The 17,157-nt window shown below is 39.5% G+C and overlaps 1 protein-coding gene across 1 annotated transcript in view; it reads left to right on the top strand.

The window, feature by feature from the left end:
- Nucleotides 1-1,372: 1,372 nt before the first annotated feature.
- Nucleotides 1,373-17,157, top strand: part of LOC131031268 (large ribosomal subunit protein mL101 (rPPR4)) — a 38,475-nt gene continuing 22,690 nt past the window's right edge. The window contains exons 1-2 of the mRNA XM_057962342.2: nucleotides 1,373-1,621; nucleotides 1,737-2,139. Of these exons, the coding sequence (XP_057818325.1) occupies nucleotides 1,587-1,621; nucleotides 1,737-2,139 (438 nt within the window). The 5' untranslated portion in view covers nucleotides 1,373-1,586. The remainder of the gene's footprint in view (nucleotides 1,622-1,736; nucleotides 2,140-17,157) is intronic.

Below are 17,157 nucleotides of genomic sequence, written 5' to 3'. Positions count from 1 at the left end.
TCTCAAATTGAACTTCAACAGGTTGAGATGCTGACCAAATTATGAACGATTGCAACTCCCCCATTTCTACGCCAATCCTCCGCCACGGCTCTTCCATCATCTTCAGCCCTTTGCCAACAATAGCTTGGGCCACCACTTCATTCAAACCTCTCGCCCATTTGGGTCGCAACACCAAAGATGCAACCTTCTGCACCTCCTCCGTCGAGTTACCCACTGACAAGGTCAGAGCAACGAACAACGACGAAATGTCGAGGTTAGTTTGAGGCTGACAGTCAGATACCATAAATTCCTCCCCAAAAATCAACCGCACTACCCTCCAAAATTCATCCCCATCCACCTTGAATACATTCGTTAGCCTGTTGCTCGAGATCAGGCTGCGAAATGCTAGCATTTGACTGTCTGTTGTCAAGGAAAAATTTGCCTCCATCCTATCTCGCCTCTTCACCAAAACCTACACACACAACCAACACCATAAACCGGCAACTACGAAATGCCAGGGAACCAAAATCCAAGGCCTTAAAAAGCCACCACCATTAGATGACATGATTGCTCCACACGAATTGCATCAAACCAAACATCATCACCAGGCCAACTCACCGATTGCCCCCATCATCACTCCATCGCCGCTAAGGCCACTTGCAACATATTTGTAGATCACAATCCATGAGGGCCATTACTTCCCACAAGGTCAGTGTCAACATCAACCACATCAAAAACAACTCGGGTTCACTTCCCTAAGTTTAAGCAATTCAACCAAAATCATGAGAACTAACATATCGAAATTCCTCAAATAGTCTAAAATTGTTTTCCAATGAACCATTCGCTCCCACATTTGAAAGCTTGTCAGCCTCCACATTTGCTTCTCTGAGAACGTGAGTCACCTTATAGTCTTCAAACCCACACAGAAGAAGTTTCATTCTTCGAACGTGTTTGTCTAAATGCCATGCCTCCATTCGACCTCTAGCTATCCTGTTCACCACAATCTGAGAGTCTCCCTCCAAATGGAGTTTCTCCACTCCCATTTTCTTAGCCATGAGAATGGCTTCTAAAGCCACTTTGCACTCAACATCGTTGTTCGATCCATCCACCAATCTTTTAGCTCCTATGACTAGAATGTTGCCACAATCATCTCGGGCTATTACCCCAGCTCCAAAGATCCCTGAATTTCCCCTCCAAGCGCCATCAAAATTGACCTTAGTTCAACCCTTATTTGACGGGTCCCACTCCTCTCTTGCTTCACCCATCCTCTAAGGATTAGCCCTCAAAAGCCCATTAGCAGGCCATAATTTAGATATATTCTTTAAAGATAGATATTTTAGTTTTTTAACTGAATTTTCTTTCCAATATTAAAAAAAATAAAAAAATAAAAAAAACAATTGCCTAAACCTTCAAACCTAGGCAAATTGTTAAACCCTGCCCTTGGCACTGGGCAGGCACAGGGAATGGAGCTCAAAGGCATCAAATGTCGACATTGCTGTTAAATTTATCAGAACCCTAAACTACTCATTATCATTTCTAAATTGAAAGCAATAGGTATTCTCAGTGGAGCAGACTGTGTAACATCTAAGCGTTTAGCAGGGCTAATAATGAGGTCTCGCATTTTCTCAAATGGCCGCAAATGGTAACAATGCCACTGACTATATTTATCAAATAGCCCAAAGTTCCTACTCATCTTATCTGAATAAGCTGTGTCAAATCCTCTCTTTATTTTTTAAATCCGTACGATTTATTTGCAGGTTTGTAAGACAAAGGGCACAGTGCTTAGTGAGTTCAAGCCAAGCGTTTTCTACCAGGGTTCGAACCTACAACCTGCAACCGGCCTTTACAGCAGAAAGAGAAAGGCGTCTGTATAGTGAAAGCAACGCATTAAATTTGCCCTTCTTTTCAAGGGCATTTTGGTCGAAAACACTTGCGGACAAGGGTTCTGTTAGCGATGAAGACGAACTGTCGAAGACGTGGCCAGCGCCGGAATCTGGGAAAAGTATTTCCAAGAAAGATTTTGTCCGATTAGGTTTCATGGCAGATGTAGTTGGAGTATTACAGAAATGGACGAATGAAGGAAACGATTTGGCTGTAGAGGACATAAAAAATGTTGTTCGAAACCTTCGCAGGTTGAAAAGATACGAGATCGCTTTACAGGTTTATAAGCTTCTTCCCTTTCCGAGTTCAATGCCTTTATTTTTGCTTTATTTGCCTTGGGTTGTAGGCTAGTGCTTGAGATTAAGCTTTTAAGCCTTAAAATTTTTAAGCTTTGGCTGGTTAACCTCCGTGTTGTAGCCTAGTGCTTGAGACTAACCTATTAAAGCTAAAACCTTATCTGATTAAGTGTCCGTGCATGCCCGGGCTGTGCCATAGTGCTTGAAACTAACCTTTGGCTAAAAGCCTGAATGTTTAACCGTTCGTGCATGCCCAGTCTCTATCCTAGTGCTTGAGACTAACCTTTCAAGGATTAAAACCTGATTGGTTAAGCAGTCGGTGCTTGTGCCCGTGGTGCGTGCAACTCTATATAACTATGAAAATGAGCACAAAATCCTCAAGTCGCGAGCACCTCTTCAAACACAACTGCACTCTTGTCGAGTCTGTAAGGTGTGACTAGCAAATTTTCTGCAGACTAATGAACCTGACAAGGAGCTTGTGGAATCTGCAAAAAAGGAAGAAGAAACAATCAGAAAATAAAAATAAAAAACCACAAAAAATTTGTTATGACAACCCCGGATAGGACCGCAAATCTGCACAATTATTTTTCTTCTAAAGAACATGGTAACAAAGAGTAATGTACATTCAATATCAACAATGCATAATGTTCACTAACAATGTAGTTCCTCTAGATCATAGACCATAAATGTGACACAAGTAATATAATTTTACCCATTGATTACGTCACAATATCATTGGGGCTAACAATTAATATTACTTGAGTCATACCATAATTGCTTGTCTGGTCATGTAGACTCTTTCTTTAAATCTTCCATTGTTCGCCTCAAGGTGCAATACGAATCATCCAGTGTGGATATAATCCCTATCCACCCCTCCAATCAGATTTTTTGGCCTGTGGTGAGAAAGTAGATGTGGATACCATTTTGCTAAGCAAAAGGGTATCCACCTAAGACTAGCTACAAAGGGTGTCCTATCGTTAGTAAAGTAAGGTATCAATTCCATATCACTACTACTTAGTGAGGCTTGGTATGTTACCTACTAATGCTTCATTAGAAATTCTTGTACCTGCAGTCCATCAGATGGCTAAGCAACCAAGGACATCCATCGTCGCCATGTTGTTGGCCCCAAGACCCACATGCTCCTGGCAGAATCCATCCTACTATCTATGCGGTATGGCTAACAGTCACCTGGCATCATATGTTTCTTGACTACTGTCAATCTTGAGCATGGATGAGCTTATCTCTTTATGGTACATAGATTTCCATCGGTGATCACCTTAGATGGAGAAGGGTAGCCTATGCATTGAGGTATACAACCTCTACCTATGCCCTCATAGGGCCCTTACTCCATCAACCTCTACCTATGCCCTCATAGAGCCCTTACTCCATCCGTAGCTGTAAAAGCTAGTACCTGTGCCTTGCTTAACACTATTTGGAAGAGAGGAACTCGGCCATCTTTAGGGTTGAACTACCCATTTTGGTGTTGTTTGACATGAGGGTTCATAATCTATTCAATCTTTGGTTGCTAGATTGTTATTAACAAGGGGGAGCCTATGTTTTGAACAAAGCCAATAAGGTAAATGTTGATGTGTTTTTTAGACACCTCTAACATAAAATAAAATACCAAAAGTATTCTATCCTCTCTTGATCAATATCTTCTTGGATGTTGAATTGTACGATTAACCAAGTTGACTCCAAGGTTTCTATAGTTAGGTCTTGACGTGTAGATACATCAATTGGTTGATGTGATTGTTGGTAATGCAAGGGGCCTTATGTATATGTTTCTTAAGAGGTTGTCTACTTGGTTTCAAGGAATCCTTTTCGAATGATATGCAATATGTCTCTCTTGCTGCTACTAATAGATGTTTGATAAAAAATGCAAAAGTTTGAAAGGTTGAGAGATACTAAACTATGCCTAAGAATGCAAGGACAAAAGATGACGTTTGATGAAACTGTACTAGTCTTTTCTTTGACATACAATGAACAACTCTACAAAGGCTAATGCAATCTTTTAAGGAAATTAAATGATTTTCAAATTACTATCAACAAGCATAGATACCATCATTTGAATGCATATCAATGATTGAATAATAATTGAAGTTAAGTTTATGTGAGAATTCAGTTGACCACACAAAGCACTCAACAATCAGCTAAGCACAAGTAGTTTGAACATATGAGTTTCACCATGAATAATACACAACGTTCTATCATTCAACTAAGATACTTAAAGCAAATATAAACTTTGACTTGAGAAGATGAATAACCATGCAAACGCATCAAGGACAGATTATAAAATCACCACACTTCAATGTCTCTATTTTAATCCAGCAGCAAAGTAGCAACAATTGCTCAAGTCTATCCCATTCTCCTTATAAATTGAAAAATGGCAGCTTATATAGAGCTCCAAAATAAAATAGAGGGCCAAGATTGCCCTAAAATGAATGGCTAGGATTAAAACCCTAATGAGGGTTAGTTTTAGCCAACCAACCAATTTCTAAAATCAGCCAATAGGAAATAAACACCTTTTGACACAAAATTCCATGCAAAAGAACTAATGGCAAAATTCATGCCAACTAGGATTGCAACAAATTCTCTTCTAGAAGATCATTCTCTTGGTCTCTCTCCGTGATGGCAAATGCAATGAACCTGGACATAACTGCGTTAAGCCCCTCCATAGACAGGGTAGGCATATTGTCAAGCTTGAACTCGATGACCTCCAAATGTGTCAGCAAAAGTGGCAAAGACCTTTTGCCATTCTAGTTCTTGTTTTCAAAATACTTTCATGAATACCATGAATGAATATACACCACTCAAAAGAGCATATGAGAAACCTATGGCTGGGAAGAAGATAGATTTCGCTTTGTCATGCAATTAATCAACACTAAAACCCTCTTCATCAAGCATGTCTTGCACAAACACTTCGCAGGTTGACATAATGAATTGATCTTGAATCCTCTTGAGTGTTTCTTCCATTCTAACACAATCATCTCGTCTTATCAAGAGTCTTCTTCCTTGTCATCAAAATACAATACCACCTATTGAAATCATATATTGCTTTTGCTTCCATAACTCCACCATCTATTAGCATTTGCTTAGGAACTTCTTTCAACGCTTGCAAATGTGGTATGGTCTTGTCTCGAATGTTTTGAAACTCATCACATATCTCCATGATGTTTTGAATCCTGCACAAGAATGTAGTGACCCTGTCATATATTTGCATGAACTCTTGAGTGAATAAGCTGGCTTGTTTGAAGGCATTTTCAATCCATGTTTTGGTAGTTTGTGCTGTCACCCTTGTTTCTTCTACCCCTTTAATTGCTTCTTTGGAGAGTATCTGAGGTGGGATGGATGTATTGTCCTCCTGCTGAGATGACATACGTTGTATATAATCAATCAATTGCTTGTTTTCTTCCTTTAACTGTTTCCTCTTTTCAGTCTCTATTCTCAACTGTTCTTCCATATTAGAAACAGAACCCCTAAGTTCTTCAACTACTTGGGTTTGAGTGATAGGACCAATATCTATTTCCTTTATATCATAGTCTTCTGCTGTAATTTGATCTCTTGGATTATCAACTTTGGGAGTAGCACTTGCACCACTTGAGAACTAGAAGCATCATTCACAATTCTAGAGCATTTCTTGGGCTTCTTCTTTTCCTTATTCCGTTCCATTCTTGCAAGCAAAGTATCCAAATCTCTCACCTCATCAACTCTTGTTACAGTCTTCTTCTTCATTCTCTCTTTCAACCATTCGGGCACTTGGTTGCTTTGATCATCAACTTCCTCTAATCCAGTTTGCTGCTGATTTATTTCAGGGGCTATGAATGGATCTTCATGAGGTTCTTGGTTTTGATCATCAACATCCATGCCTTGCACCTCCCCAACTATATTAGTTTGTTGATCATATGTAGGACCTTCCTCACGAGGTGGCAAATTGACTTCCCCATCATTTTGTTGGTTGGTTTTATTGGATTCATTGACAGTCCTATTTTGCAAATTTTGAGTGATTCCTTCATCTTCTTGCGATGTTTACTTCTCTTTTGAAGCTGCATTGATATCCATGAAGAGATCCACTTCTCTTACAGAAGGAGTGCTAGTAGTGGATTGTGTTGAGACATGGACCAGCTAAGACTCGAACCTAGGACCTTCCGTACGCTACTGGAGTGCTCTACCATTGAGCTACTGGCCCCTCTTGGACCAGTCCATCGTCGGTTCGGGTGTGACTTATTTCCAACACCAACACCCCCCCTTAAGCCACACCTCTCGTGTGCTTGGGGCTCCTAGCCTGGACCTAGCTCTAATACCATGTTGAGACATGGACCAGCTAAGACTCGAACCTAGGACCTTCCGTACGCTACTGGAGTGCTCTACCACTGAGCTACTGGCCCCTCTTGGACTGGTCCATCATCGGTTCGGGTGTGACTTATTTCCAACACTGACAGACAGTAATACATGGCTGATTGATAGTGGTGCTTCCAGACACATCACAGGCTACCGTGATCATCTTTCAGACTTAGTAGAAAAGGATACCAGTCTTCACATGGTAATTGGTGACGATGCTCGATATTCGGTAAGAGGTTCTGACACTACTTCTTTAAATTTAGATTGTGGTATTTCACTTCACCTTAGTGACATCTTGTTTGTTCCTGGAATTAAAATACTACAATATTCTGATTATGTAATCCATTCTTTGCTTGTGTGCAAGATGGAAGATTATGGTTTTGTTTCTCCTCCCTAATTAAGAGGGAGTGTTGATTGTAATTAGGAAGGAATAGGCGGATTCCAATTGCCTTAGGCAACATTGGAATCCGCCCAAAGGGCTGGCCCCTTCTTCAACGTGTAGGGCTGGGCCCTATACCTCACGACACTCCTTAAACCTCACGCCACACTCAACGTGTTCCTAAATAGGGCTGACCCTATTCTATCAAGGCAATTCGCTAAGAGGGAAAATAATAAATAAAAGTTAATTATAAAGTAAAGCCAACCTAACTAAGACTTTGCTCCACATATAAATAAATGACAACTTCACATTATTATTCACTCACAAGATCCTTCTATGCGAAAAATACATCTGCCTAAATGCGAACTTTGAAGGAGCAATATTAGCGAATTATATCTGTTATTAAAGGTGTGAATTTCAAGTGCAAATACCATCATAAGGAGGGCGAACTGATCTAGGTCCAAGGTGCTAAAGTTGCAGTCCAGTCTCAAGCAAAGGCGCAGACTTAAGATGCAATAAAATGCAGATCTAGGGTGTGGACTTGATTACTGTTTGATGTGTTAAAGGGGGCAGACTTGAAGACTTGATGCTCATGAAAGTGCAGACTTGTTGAAGACCTTATCAGCCCTAAGTGCAAAAATCTTCAAGTACTTGAGATAAGTGTTGTAATCATTATATGACTATAATCCATAGTCAGATTTGAGGATCTTTTCTGGCTGGGTTTTTCCTCCTAGGAGGTTTTCCCAGGGTAACCATGTCTTGTTCTTATTTTTTGTTCATTTCTGGGTTATGCCTAAATCTAGAAATCTCTAAATCTTTCAACTAATCAACCTAGTTAGAAACTAAATTCTGATTTTTGAGTATATATTAATCTGAAAGTATTAAAATCAACAGATTGGGTACTTGCTGACTTTTGTTTCTTCCGCTGGGCTGAATCATCTTGCATTCCCTTCCTTTTCTTTGCTTGAGCTTGTGAACTTTCGGGAGTATCTTTCTGATTTCTCTCATCTTGTGTGTTTGTTTCATTCTCCATGCTTTCACCTTCAGATTCTTCTGAATTCTCATATTTGTAGGATGATGATTCTTCATTGTCCATTTGATCAAATGTCAATTTAATGCCCTTCACCCTTAACTTGTTAGCTTGATAAAGTATCCATTTTTTAGTGTTGTCTATCACTATTTGATTGATTGCTTTAGGTTGAGTAACTTTAGGGATGGACTAGGCTAATGAAGAAAGAGGCTTGTCCTCCTTTCTGAAATGCGGTAATATAACATTTTCATTCCCTTTGAGCTGGTTTGGCACTTGCAACACTTTTTTCTGTCTGATCAATTTAAGAGATAGCCTTGAATATGCCCTTTCTCTTATCTCATAGTCATAAACTGAATCGGCCCAATGATCTCAACATGCATGAAATGATGAAATCTTTCCTTGTTCACATTCTCGATTTTGTGGTAGGGACCAAAATTACTCCTTGAGGTATGTGTCTTGAGATTGTAGTATTGCAGTTCTTCTTCCAATCCTTGTGTTGCCGATATGGTGGAGCATGTTTCAAATGAATTCCCTATCATGATGGGGAAGGTAGTTTTTGCTTTCTTCCTTCTCTTCTCAATTGCATCATATTCTAGCGATTGCCTAGATACTTCTAACAACACCATTCTATCCGTAGGATATCTAGGAAGGCGGTAGGCATATGAAGAGCATCCTTGTATTCTTAAGTAAGTGAATTTTGGGAATTGAGTGTACCAAAAACCATATTTCTTTATTAACTTCATAGCCTCTTTGGATAATCTGATATGAGTGCTTCCTTGTAACGTTCTTACAATGTGCATGGTGAAGGCATCATTCACTCTTCTGTAGTGAGCAACACTATTACTCAAATGCAATTTTGGATATGCATCATATGCTAACATTTGCCCTTCAGCTGGCCCAACTGGTGCTCTACAATTCAGTCCCTTGTATTTACCATATCTAGCTAAAATGTATACCACATATGAACTCATATAGAAAGTTTTCGTTTGTTCTACATTCGTCAACTGTTCATGCAAATTATCACTTGCCAACCTTGCCCAATTGATGATGTTAGCTCCTTTAGCAAACTCTTCGATGTAGTACCACATCCAAGGCTCATATGATGCAGCTTGAGGCGATCCCATTACTCTGTTCAGCATCATCACCAACTCAGCAAACCCATCCTTGAAATCTGATTTGAGAAGTGTCTTCTTGGGTAGTCTCTTGTGACTGCTTCTAGGCTCTTTGATCGAATCCTTGCTGAGGATATCATCATGCATTTCAGGTTTGCTTTCATATAGGGCTAAGGCGTCATCTTTGCTCTTGTAAACCATGGTATCATATGCAGGTATATTGAATACCTCAGCCACTAATATCTCTATGAGGTAAACTAACTTCTTGCCATCTGGTGCTACAATCTGCCTCAGCTCAGGGTTGTATTGCCTAGCACACTTGATGATTAGTTTGCTGCATTGGACTGCTGGTGGAAAGCCAGCTATGTGAGAAATACCATTCCTTGTGAGCTTCTTTGCCATCTTGGAAGTGCTGTATTTGCCTTTCCCGAACACTCGATCCTGGAAGTCATCAACATCTATGTGCCCAAAGGTTGGTATCACCAATCTTTTGCCATTTGGAGGAGAGCTTGGTCTTGAAGAGCACACCTTTGAATTCATTCTTTATTTGAGTCTGCCTTCTGTTTCCTCCGGTCTTTGCTCCAGACATTTTTCTACAAGCAAGATAACTTTTGTCACAAAATAGATATAGCTTTGAGTTTTAGTGATTGATTGATTGTTAAGTCAGATTTCCTCTTTCAGGTTCAAGTCTTAATTGAAATGTAAATGAAGTTTCTGGTAAAGTAAAGAATGAGAATCAATTAACTTCATGACCAAGACTTCACCTAACAAGGACAGGCCTATCAATCATTTCACATACCTTGACTAAAATAAGCAATTCAACTTGTCCCGAAAAGAATGAAAGCTACAGCACTTGGGAGAACAGATCAGACCTGGAATTGGACAAATAACTCAGATTCCTTAAGTACTTATAGCAAAATCATAGACCTAGGGTTTCTTGAGATTGTCAACAAATGAAATTTCACCAAGTGTTTGAGGTCTGATCTGATTAAATTTACTCTTGATGCTACTACAGTTCTGATGACATACAAAATTCCACCAAATCTTGTCCAGGCCTGCCTTCAAAAGTGGGCTGAAAATGAGTTCAAAATCCTTCTAATCAGAATCACCAGCCTTGAAAGTGTATTTTGATCAATGGAATGATCAAAATAGTTGCAAAAATTGCTACCTTCTGATGAAATTTGTTCTGTCCTCAAGTGCAGATCAGAATTCTGATTGCTTTGAATGGTTCTAAATTGAAATGAAATACCTTCTTTTATAGGTGTTAAATGCTAAGGGTTGTATCTTTTCATCTTGACCTCATTAGGCTGACTTGCCCAAATATTTAAAATGTTTTTAATTTCCTTTTCCTTGCTGAGCACTTTACATCATTCAAATTGATAGCCGACTTAATATTATTGCCTGCTTGATGGTGTTTAGGGGGTCGGCATTTATACTTTCATTTGTAACCTAGTCGGCATTTACCCCTTGATTTGTATTACCATACCTTAGGCGGCCTTTTCTTGCTCATTTACATCATTTGAATCGGTCTTAAGTGATTCATTTGTATTATGATTTAGGGGGCCTAAATGGCTTTGTTTGCATTTCAGACTTTTGTCATTTCAATTGTATCATGACTTTGGCATCTTGAACTTCATTTGGACAATTGGCATTTTGATCTTTGTTTGCACAATTTGATTTACTTTGGACTATTTTGCTTGTTTAATTGTTAATTGCCTCATTACACCAAGTCAAGGTGGTGTTTATTTGTCCATTTGCATTTACAAATTTTGGCCTTGTCTCCTTTATTTGCACACTATGTTTGATCGGTGTTTGCATCTTCATTTGCATAAGATCTTGGCGAGGCTTTGTCTCTCATTTGCATACATGATCAAGTTGGCCTTAATTAATCCATTTGCATGCTATGCTTTAGGCGGCCGTTGGGTGTTCATTTGTATTAACAAATTGGCAAGTTAAAGTTTGAATGCACTAGTTAGCTTACTTGATTAGTCTAGGTTGGCAATTTAGGCTTGCGTTGCACCATAATTTCGGTCTTTAGGCTTTCATTCGCACAAAGTAGCTTTTGCTGTGGCGGCATTAGATAGTCCAATTGCATAACTTGGGTATGCTCTACTTAGTCATTTGCACAATCAAACTTTGGCGGTCTTTTACCCTTGATTTGCAAAATCGGCTTTTTGATCTTCCTTTGCATACGAAGATTTGATTGATCAATTTTTGATTGCTTAATTGCAACTAATGAAATCGGCTTTTAATGCCTCATTTGCGTAAGGTTGGCGGTGTAGGATTTTTCATTTACAAAATGAAACTTGCCTAAATCAGGCTTAGGGTGGTTGCATTTGTAGGTTGAATTGCACTAATACTAGATAGGGCGGCATTTTGACACTCATTTGCACAAGAGAGTTAGTTGTTGAATCTTGATCACCTTATTGCAACTAAGCAAATTGGTTGAGAACCGTTCATTTGCAAAACTTAATCCTGCTTATCAAGCCTACATTAAGATCATGCTTTTGAGCAAATTCATGCCTTGGTCAAATTTTCATCTCAAAACCCTAACGTGCCCAATGCTATGATACTTCACCATTTGTCTATCACTGAAAGCAATTTGAGTGACCATTTTCTCAATTTGACCTATGCCACTCAAAAACCCTAATTCTCACCATGTCAAAACCTTCTTGACCTTTTACTTGCAAATGAGATCTTTGATCATATCCTAGGGCAAAACATCTATTTTGGAGCCTAACTCGGACTGCTGGCCACCCTCATCAATTGACCTATGCTGCTGGAAAGCGGAAAAAGGGGGGGGGTCCTCATTAGCGATGGGGTGATGTGTGAAATGGTCACAATAGTAAACAACTTGCAACACAACAATGATGGTTGCTACTACCATTTCTGGCTTAGAAGGGTATTGCAGCTGTTCTATGTTTATATTTCAGATACGATTGGCTCCATAATGTGTTCTAAGAAAGGACATGCTTTCCAATGACTCTTAGTTGAAAGTAATATCAACTAAATCCTCCATTTTTTTTAGATCAATCATCTCACTTCCAACCTTATAAGGTAGTAATCCTTAGCAAATTTGTATGTGCAATAGATTAACCATTTCATGTCCGAACATATATCATTTTAACTAATCAAGACTCATTTAGCAGCTCGCTGCTCACACCATAATAAAATACAGTTTTCATTACAATAATCAATGTAGTTGAAGGGACGAGTTGTTTGAACTATTTTTATTTCAGCTATCTTATTAGAAATGTTTGATACTAACGTCAATGGAGATATATCGCTAGTGTAAAAAAATAATTATATGCCTGAATTTTAACATGATCCAACCCCAAAATTAACACCTCTAAACATCCTCACAACCAGTATGTTATTATATCTATCTATTAGCTGATTTGTTTAATGCACCTACCCAAATTCATGACTGCAGAGAAAGATATGAATTGTTGGAATTTATAATGGATTTCTTCAAATCTATCATTCATTATGGAAAATATGTAACCCAACCCAAACCATTGTTGATGGAAAACTTAGAGACATGATAAGCAGAGAGAATCAGCAGCCAGAATGAAGAGTTTCAGAGTAACTTACAAATGGAAAAACTGATATTATAACTAGGGTGTTGCAAATCAGCAGGGAAATGTAATTTAAGTTTTTTTTTTCTAAGTTGAATACACAAACCCACAACACTTAGCATTCACAATAATATATTTAATTACTGATATTGAAATTTTGTTCACTGGACTTGTTGATGTGTATTTTGTACACGACCAAACACAGAATAAAATACCCAGAGGTATCTTATCCTCTCTTGAGTAAAGTCTCCGAATGCTGAAGATATCGCAAAAAGGATCAATCGGAAGGACTTCAAGGTTCTGCTTTGTAGGATCTCTACTCGCGGATACGCACCAATGGTCGTTGTGTTTGCTGTTTCTTCAAGGGGCCTTACGTACTTTCAAAGAAAGCTTGTCCGTGTTACTATCTTTCCAAATGAGGAACAGGATTTTCCTAATACTAACAGATTTTCAAAAAGATCAAAGGTTAAGGGGTTTCAAGGAAGAGATACCTAAACTAATCCTAAGAATGACTTGATGAAGGCTGGTCTTAATAAGATTCTACCAATTTCAGTATTGCCAAAGGATTACAACTCCACTGGAATTGGTGTGATCTTTTAAGGGTATTCAACGATTTTCGAATCACCAAGGAGGTAGATACTATCAAGGAGATACGTACCAATACTTCCAATGATAATTGAACTCTTAATCAATTTCAATGTTTCCAGTTGACCACACAAGGCGTTCTTACAATTAGTAAGAAGCTAGTGGTTTGGAATGTGAGTCTTATCAAAGATCAGGCACAACATTCGTCCTTCAAACTTAAAATCTAAATGATACTTCTACTAAGAGTGATTCAAGAAGATAAACAACCATGAAGATAGCCACAAGGATTGCAACAAAACACCATAACTTCAATATTTCATTGATCTCATAGCCAAATAAACAACAATTGTTCAACTTTCTCTCTTCACTACTCAAATTTGCGACTAACAAAATTAAACTTATTTCTCTCCAACTTTTTTAACTTTCTCTCTGTCTCTAACTCTTTAAAATGAAATAAGCGAGGGCTTATATAGCATCCTCAAGTACAATGAATGGCCCGGATCAAAAGAAGATCAATGGCTGAGATTTTGACACCTAAACCCTAATTAGGGTTTGTTACAAAAAAGTCCCCATTTAGATAAACATTATTAATCCATAGCCAATACAAAATTGGCACAAATACCGAGGAGACATAGACCAATAGGAATTAAGTTGCCACATCATCTTATAACAACTTTTCATCTAGAACTTTGTTCCCTTTCCTATGCTCTTTTCTAGCATATTCAATGAATCTGGACACAATTCCCTCAATCTCAGCAATGGGAATCTCAGGAAGATTCTTCATTCGTTCTTCCAAATGAAGGACTTGATCAAAAGCAGTGAGAAGAGTCGTCTCCCACCCAGGCTCAAGTTCTTTGATCTTCTCAATCAGGAAAGTAGCATACATTTGATCTCGTTGCCTTTCTGTGACGATGTTTTCTTCCTTGCAAAAGATGACCTTGATTCTGTCCTCCAACTCTTGGATGTCCACATCTGTCTCGATCTCGATCCGCCTGTCAAGGATGGTACACAACACCTCAAACACCTTGTCTTGAATTGGATGGATGATGCCTTCAACTCGGCTGCATCTGGTGTTGACGTCTTCAAAAAGGACTTCCTTCATCTGGAGCAGAGCTGACCACTGTAGGAGGCTATGGGTTCCTCCATCCATTATCTTTTCTTGCGTCAGAATCCGTCTTGGTGTTTCTCTTATCACTTGTAAGACTGGGATGATAACATTTCTAGTGTGAGTGAATGCAGCCACAATTATCATTAGATTATGGATAATCTCAAGGACTTGGATAGCTCGATGAACTGTCTTCATCATTCTTGTTGCAAATTCAACGGCTACCTTGTGAGATTCATCAATCCAAGAACTCATGAGTTGAACTAAGTTCTTCGCCCTTTCTGCCTCACTTATTGATTCAAGAGGAAGTGCATGTAAAGGAGATATTGCTGGATCCTGTCGTCTCAAAGGCTGGTTAAGATGGCTAAAATAATTCCTCCAAGCACTGACCTCCTTTTCAAGCTTCTTATTCTTTTCCACTTCTTCTTTGAGTTTGTCTTTGAGTGTTTTCAATGAATCAATTGCTTCTTCCATAGCCTGCTCGGTGGTAAGTGGACCAAGATCAAATGTTTCTAGATCGTATTCTTCTGCTAGAATCTCATCCTCATATTTGCCCACCACTGGTGTAGCTATTTGCACTTTTCTGGATCCTGTCTCATCTCTAATTACCTTTGACATCTTTGTGGCCTTCTTCTTCTCTATTACTTCATGAGAATTTCCTATAAGGCTTTCCAAGTCAAATACATCTTCTTCCTCGTCAACCACAACTACCCTTGTCAGCCTCTCTTTCAGCCAATCCGGAATGGCAGATCTTGTTTCCCTCACTTGTATTTCTTTAGGTAGAGGTCTATCTTCTCGGAAAGGAGATGTTGCTTCATCATCATTCTTTTCTTCATGTTGCTCATTAGCACCAACTTGGGGAGATTGACTTGATGAATGCTGGGGTGTCTGTCCTTTGCCTTGTTTATCATTCTATACCATGGATTCCATAGACTCATCAATTTCATATATTATTTGCCTCTGATCTTCTCCTTGACTTGCTTCCTTTTCATGCCTAGAAGATGTGCTTGGTGGGCGATCAAGATTCGTTTTCTGCTTCTTCTTGGAAGGTTCTCTCTTCTCAGGTCCTTCTTTCCTCTTTGAGCCTTTGGAATGAGAAGTATTCTCACTCACACTTGCCTCTCCTTCTTTTGGTCTTGCTTCCAAGTTGAATGTCATAGATACATTCTGCTCCTTCAACTTTTGATGCTGTACATCCACCCATCTGCGAGTGCAGGATAAAACGGGAGCCGTCAAAGCTCTCAGGTCTAAAACCTCGGGCTCATTCCAATCTATCTTCCCTTCTTTGTCTTCCTTCTCATAGGATGACTGGAGGTATCTACCATTATCCTAGGCTTGATCGGCTACTCTATAAATTTTGCATTTCCTGATGAGATCCAAGGGTAACCTGGAATGCATCTTTCTTTTGACCTCAACATCATCTTGGACATTCACCCAAAAGTCCTCCACCTGAAACTCATGCTTGTACTTCTTCCCGACTGTTTCTTCTATATGACCATGAGGATCAAAATTCTCTCTCGAGGCAAAGGATGTGAATGAGTATAGAGATAATTCCTTCTCTGCCTCTTCCGCGGCTTGAGTATTAGGACACACTTCAATTGAGTTCCCTAGTATGATGGGCACGGGAATTCCATTTTCATGCTTATGTCTGGATGCCTTCGCATAAGCTGCCAACTGCCTAGTCACCTCAAGTAGTACTATCCTGTCAGTAGGATATCTTGGCAACATGTAGGGACGTGAAGGACACCCATGAACTCTGATGTATGTGAATTTTGGAAACTGAATGAACCATGCACCATGCTTCTTCACGAGCTCTTGTGTGTCTAGAGATAGTTGATTGTGAATCCCACCTTGCAATATCCTGGTAATATTCATCGTGAAGGTGTCATTGACTGGCTTGTAGTCACTTCTGGGCGGATGATGTAGTTGAACATAAGAATCACAAACTCTTATTTCTCCGGGTCCTCTTCCAACAACTCCTCTGTGAGGTAGTCCTGCATACTCAAAACCTCTGATCAGGCATATACAACATATGAACTCATGTGGAATGACTTGGTAGGCCTTAGTCTTCTCAACTGCACGTCCAGGCTGTTGCTAATGGTTCTAGCCCAATTAAGCATTCCCTTTCCTTGGACAATCAGTTGTATGAAGAAGAACATCCATTTATCAAAGAAGAAAGCTTGAGAAGCACCTGTGACCCGATTGAGCAAGGTGATCAAATCCTTGAACTCTTCTTGGAAGTCGATTCTGTGCGGTGTATTGGGAATCTTGTTCAGGCGAGGTCTGCTCTTGAGTAGCCATTTCTTGTTTATGAAGTTCAAGAAGGAATCAGGATCATCCTCATAGATCGACCTAGCTCCTTCTAGACTTTTGTAGACCATGTCTCTATGTTCCGGGAGATGAAAAATTTCACTTATAGCTTCCTCCGAAACATAGGCTAAGATAGTTCCATCCTCGGCCACGATCGTCCTTGAGTGTGAATCATAGTGCCGGGCACACTCAATCATCAACTCATGACACTTGACTGCGGGAGGGAAACTTGCAGCTTTGATGATGCCACTCTCAATTATCCTCTTTGCAACTGGTGATGGCTTGTCGATGTAGGGCGCTTCTCGAAACTTCTTCACATTGAAGTTTCCTAGGTTGGTGTCTCCGATATTACTCCACTTGGACACAATCCTGGTCTTCAATTCGTCATTCCTCTGATCCTCCTTGATGAGAGCCTGTTGAGTAATGGATCCTTCGGCCTTGGGGGTCGCCATTTGACACCTCTTCCTTTGATTTTAGCTATCAACCTTGAAAAAATGAAAGAAGGAAGATGATGAATTTGCTGGGCAAGGATGTTTGATCTGAATTTCTGGTCTTCCTTTAGAT

This window comes from Cryptomeria japonica, chromosome 8, assembly GCF_030272615.1.
Source record: "Cryptomeria japonica chromosome 8, Sugi_1.0, whole genome shotgun sequence".
Taxonomy (NCBI): domain Eukaryota; kingdom Viridiplantae; phylum Streptophyta; class Pinopsida; order Cupressales; family Cupressaceae; genus Cryptomeria; species Cryptomeria japonica.
Note: the sequence above shows the minus strand (reverse complement) of the source record. Positions and strands in the feature narration are given on the sequence as shown.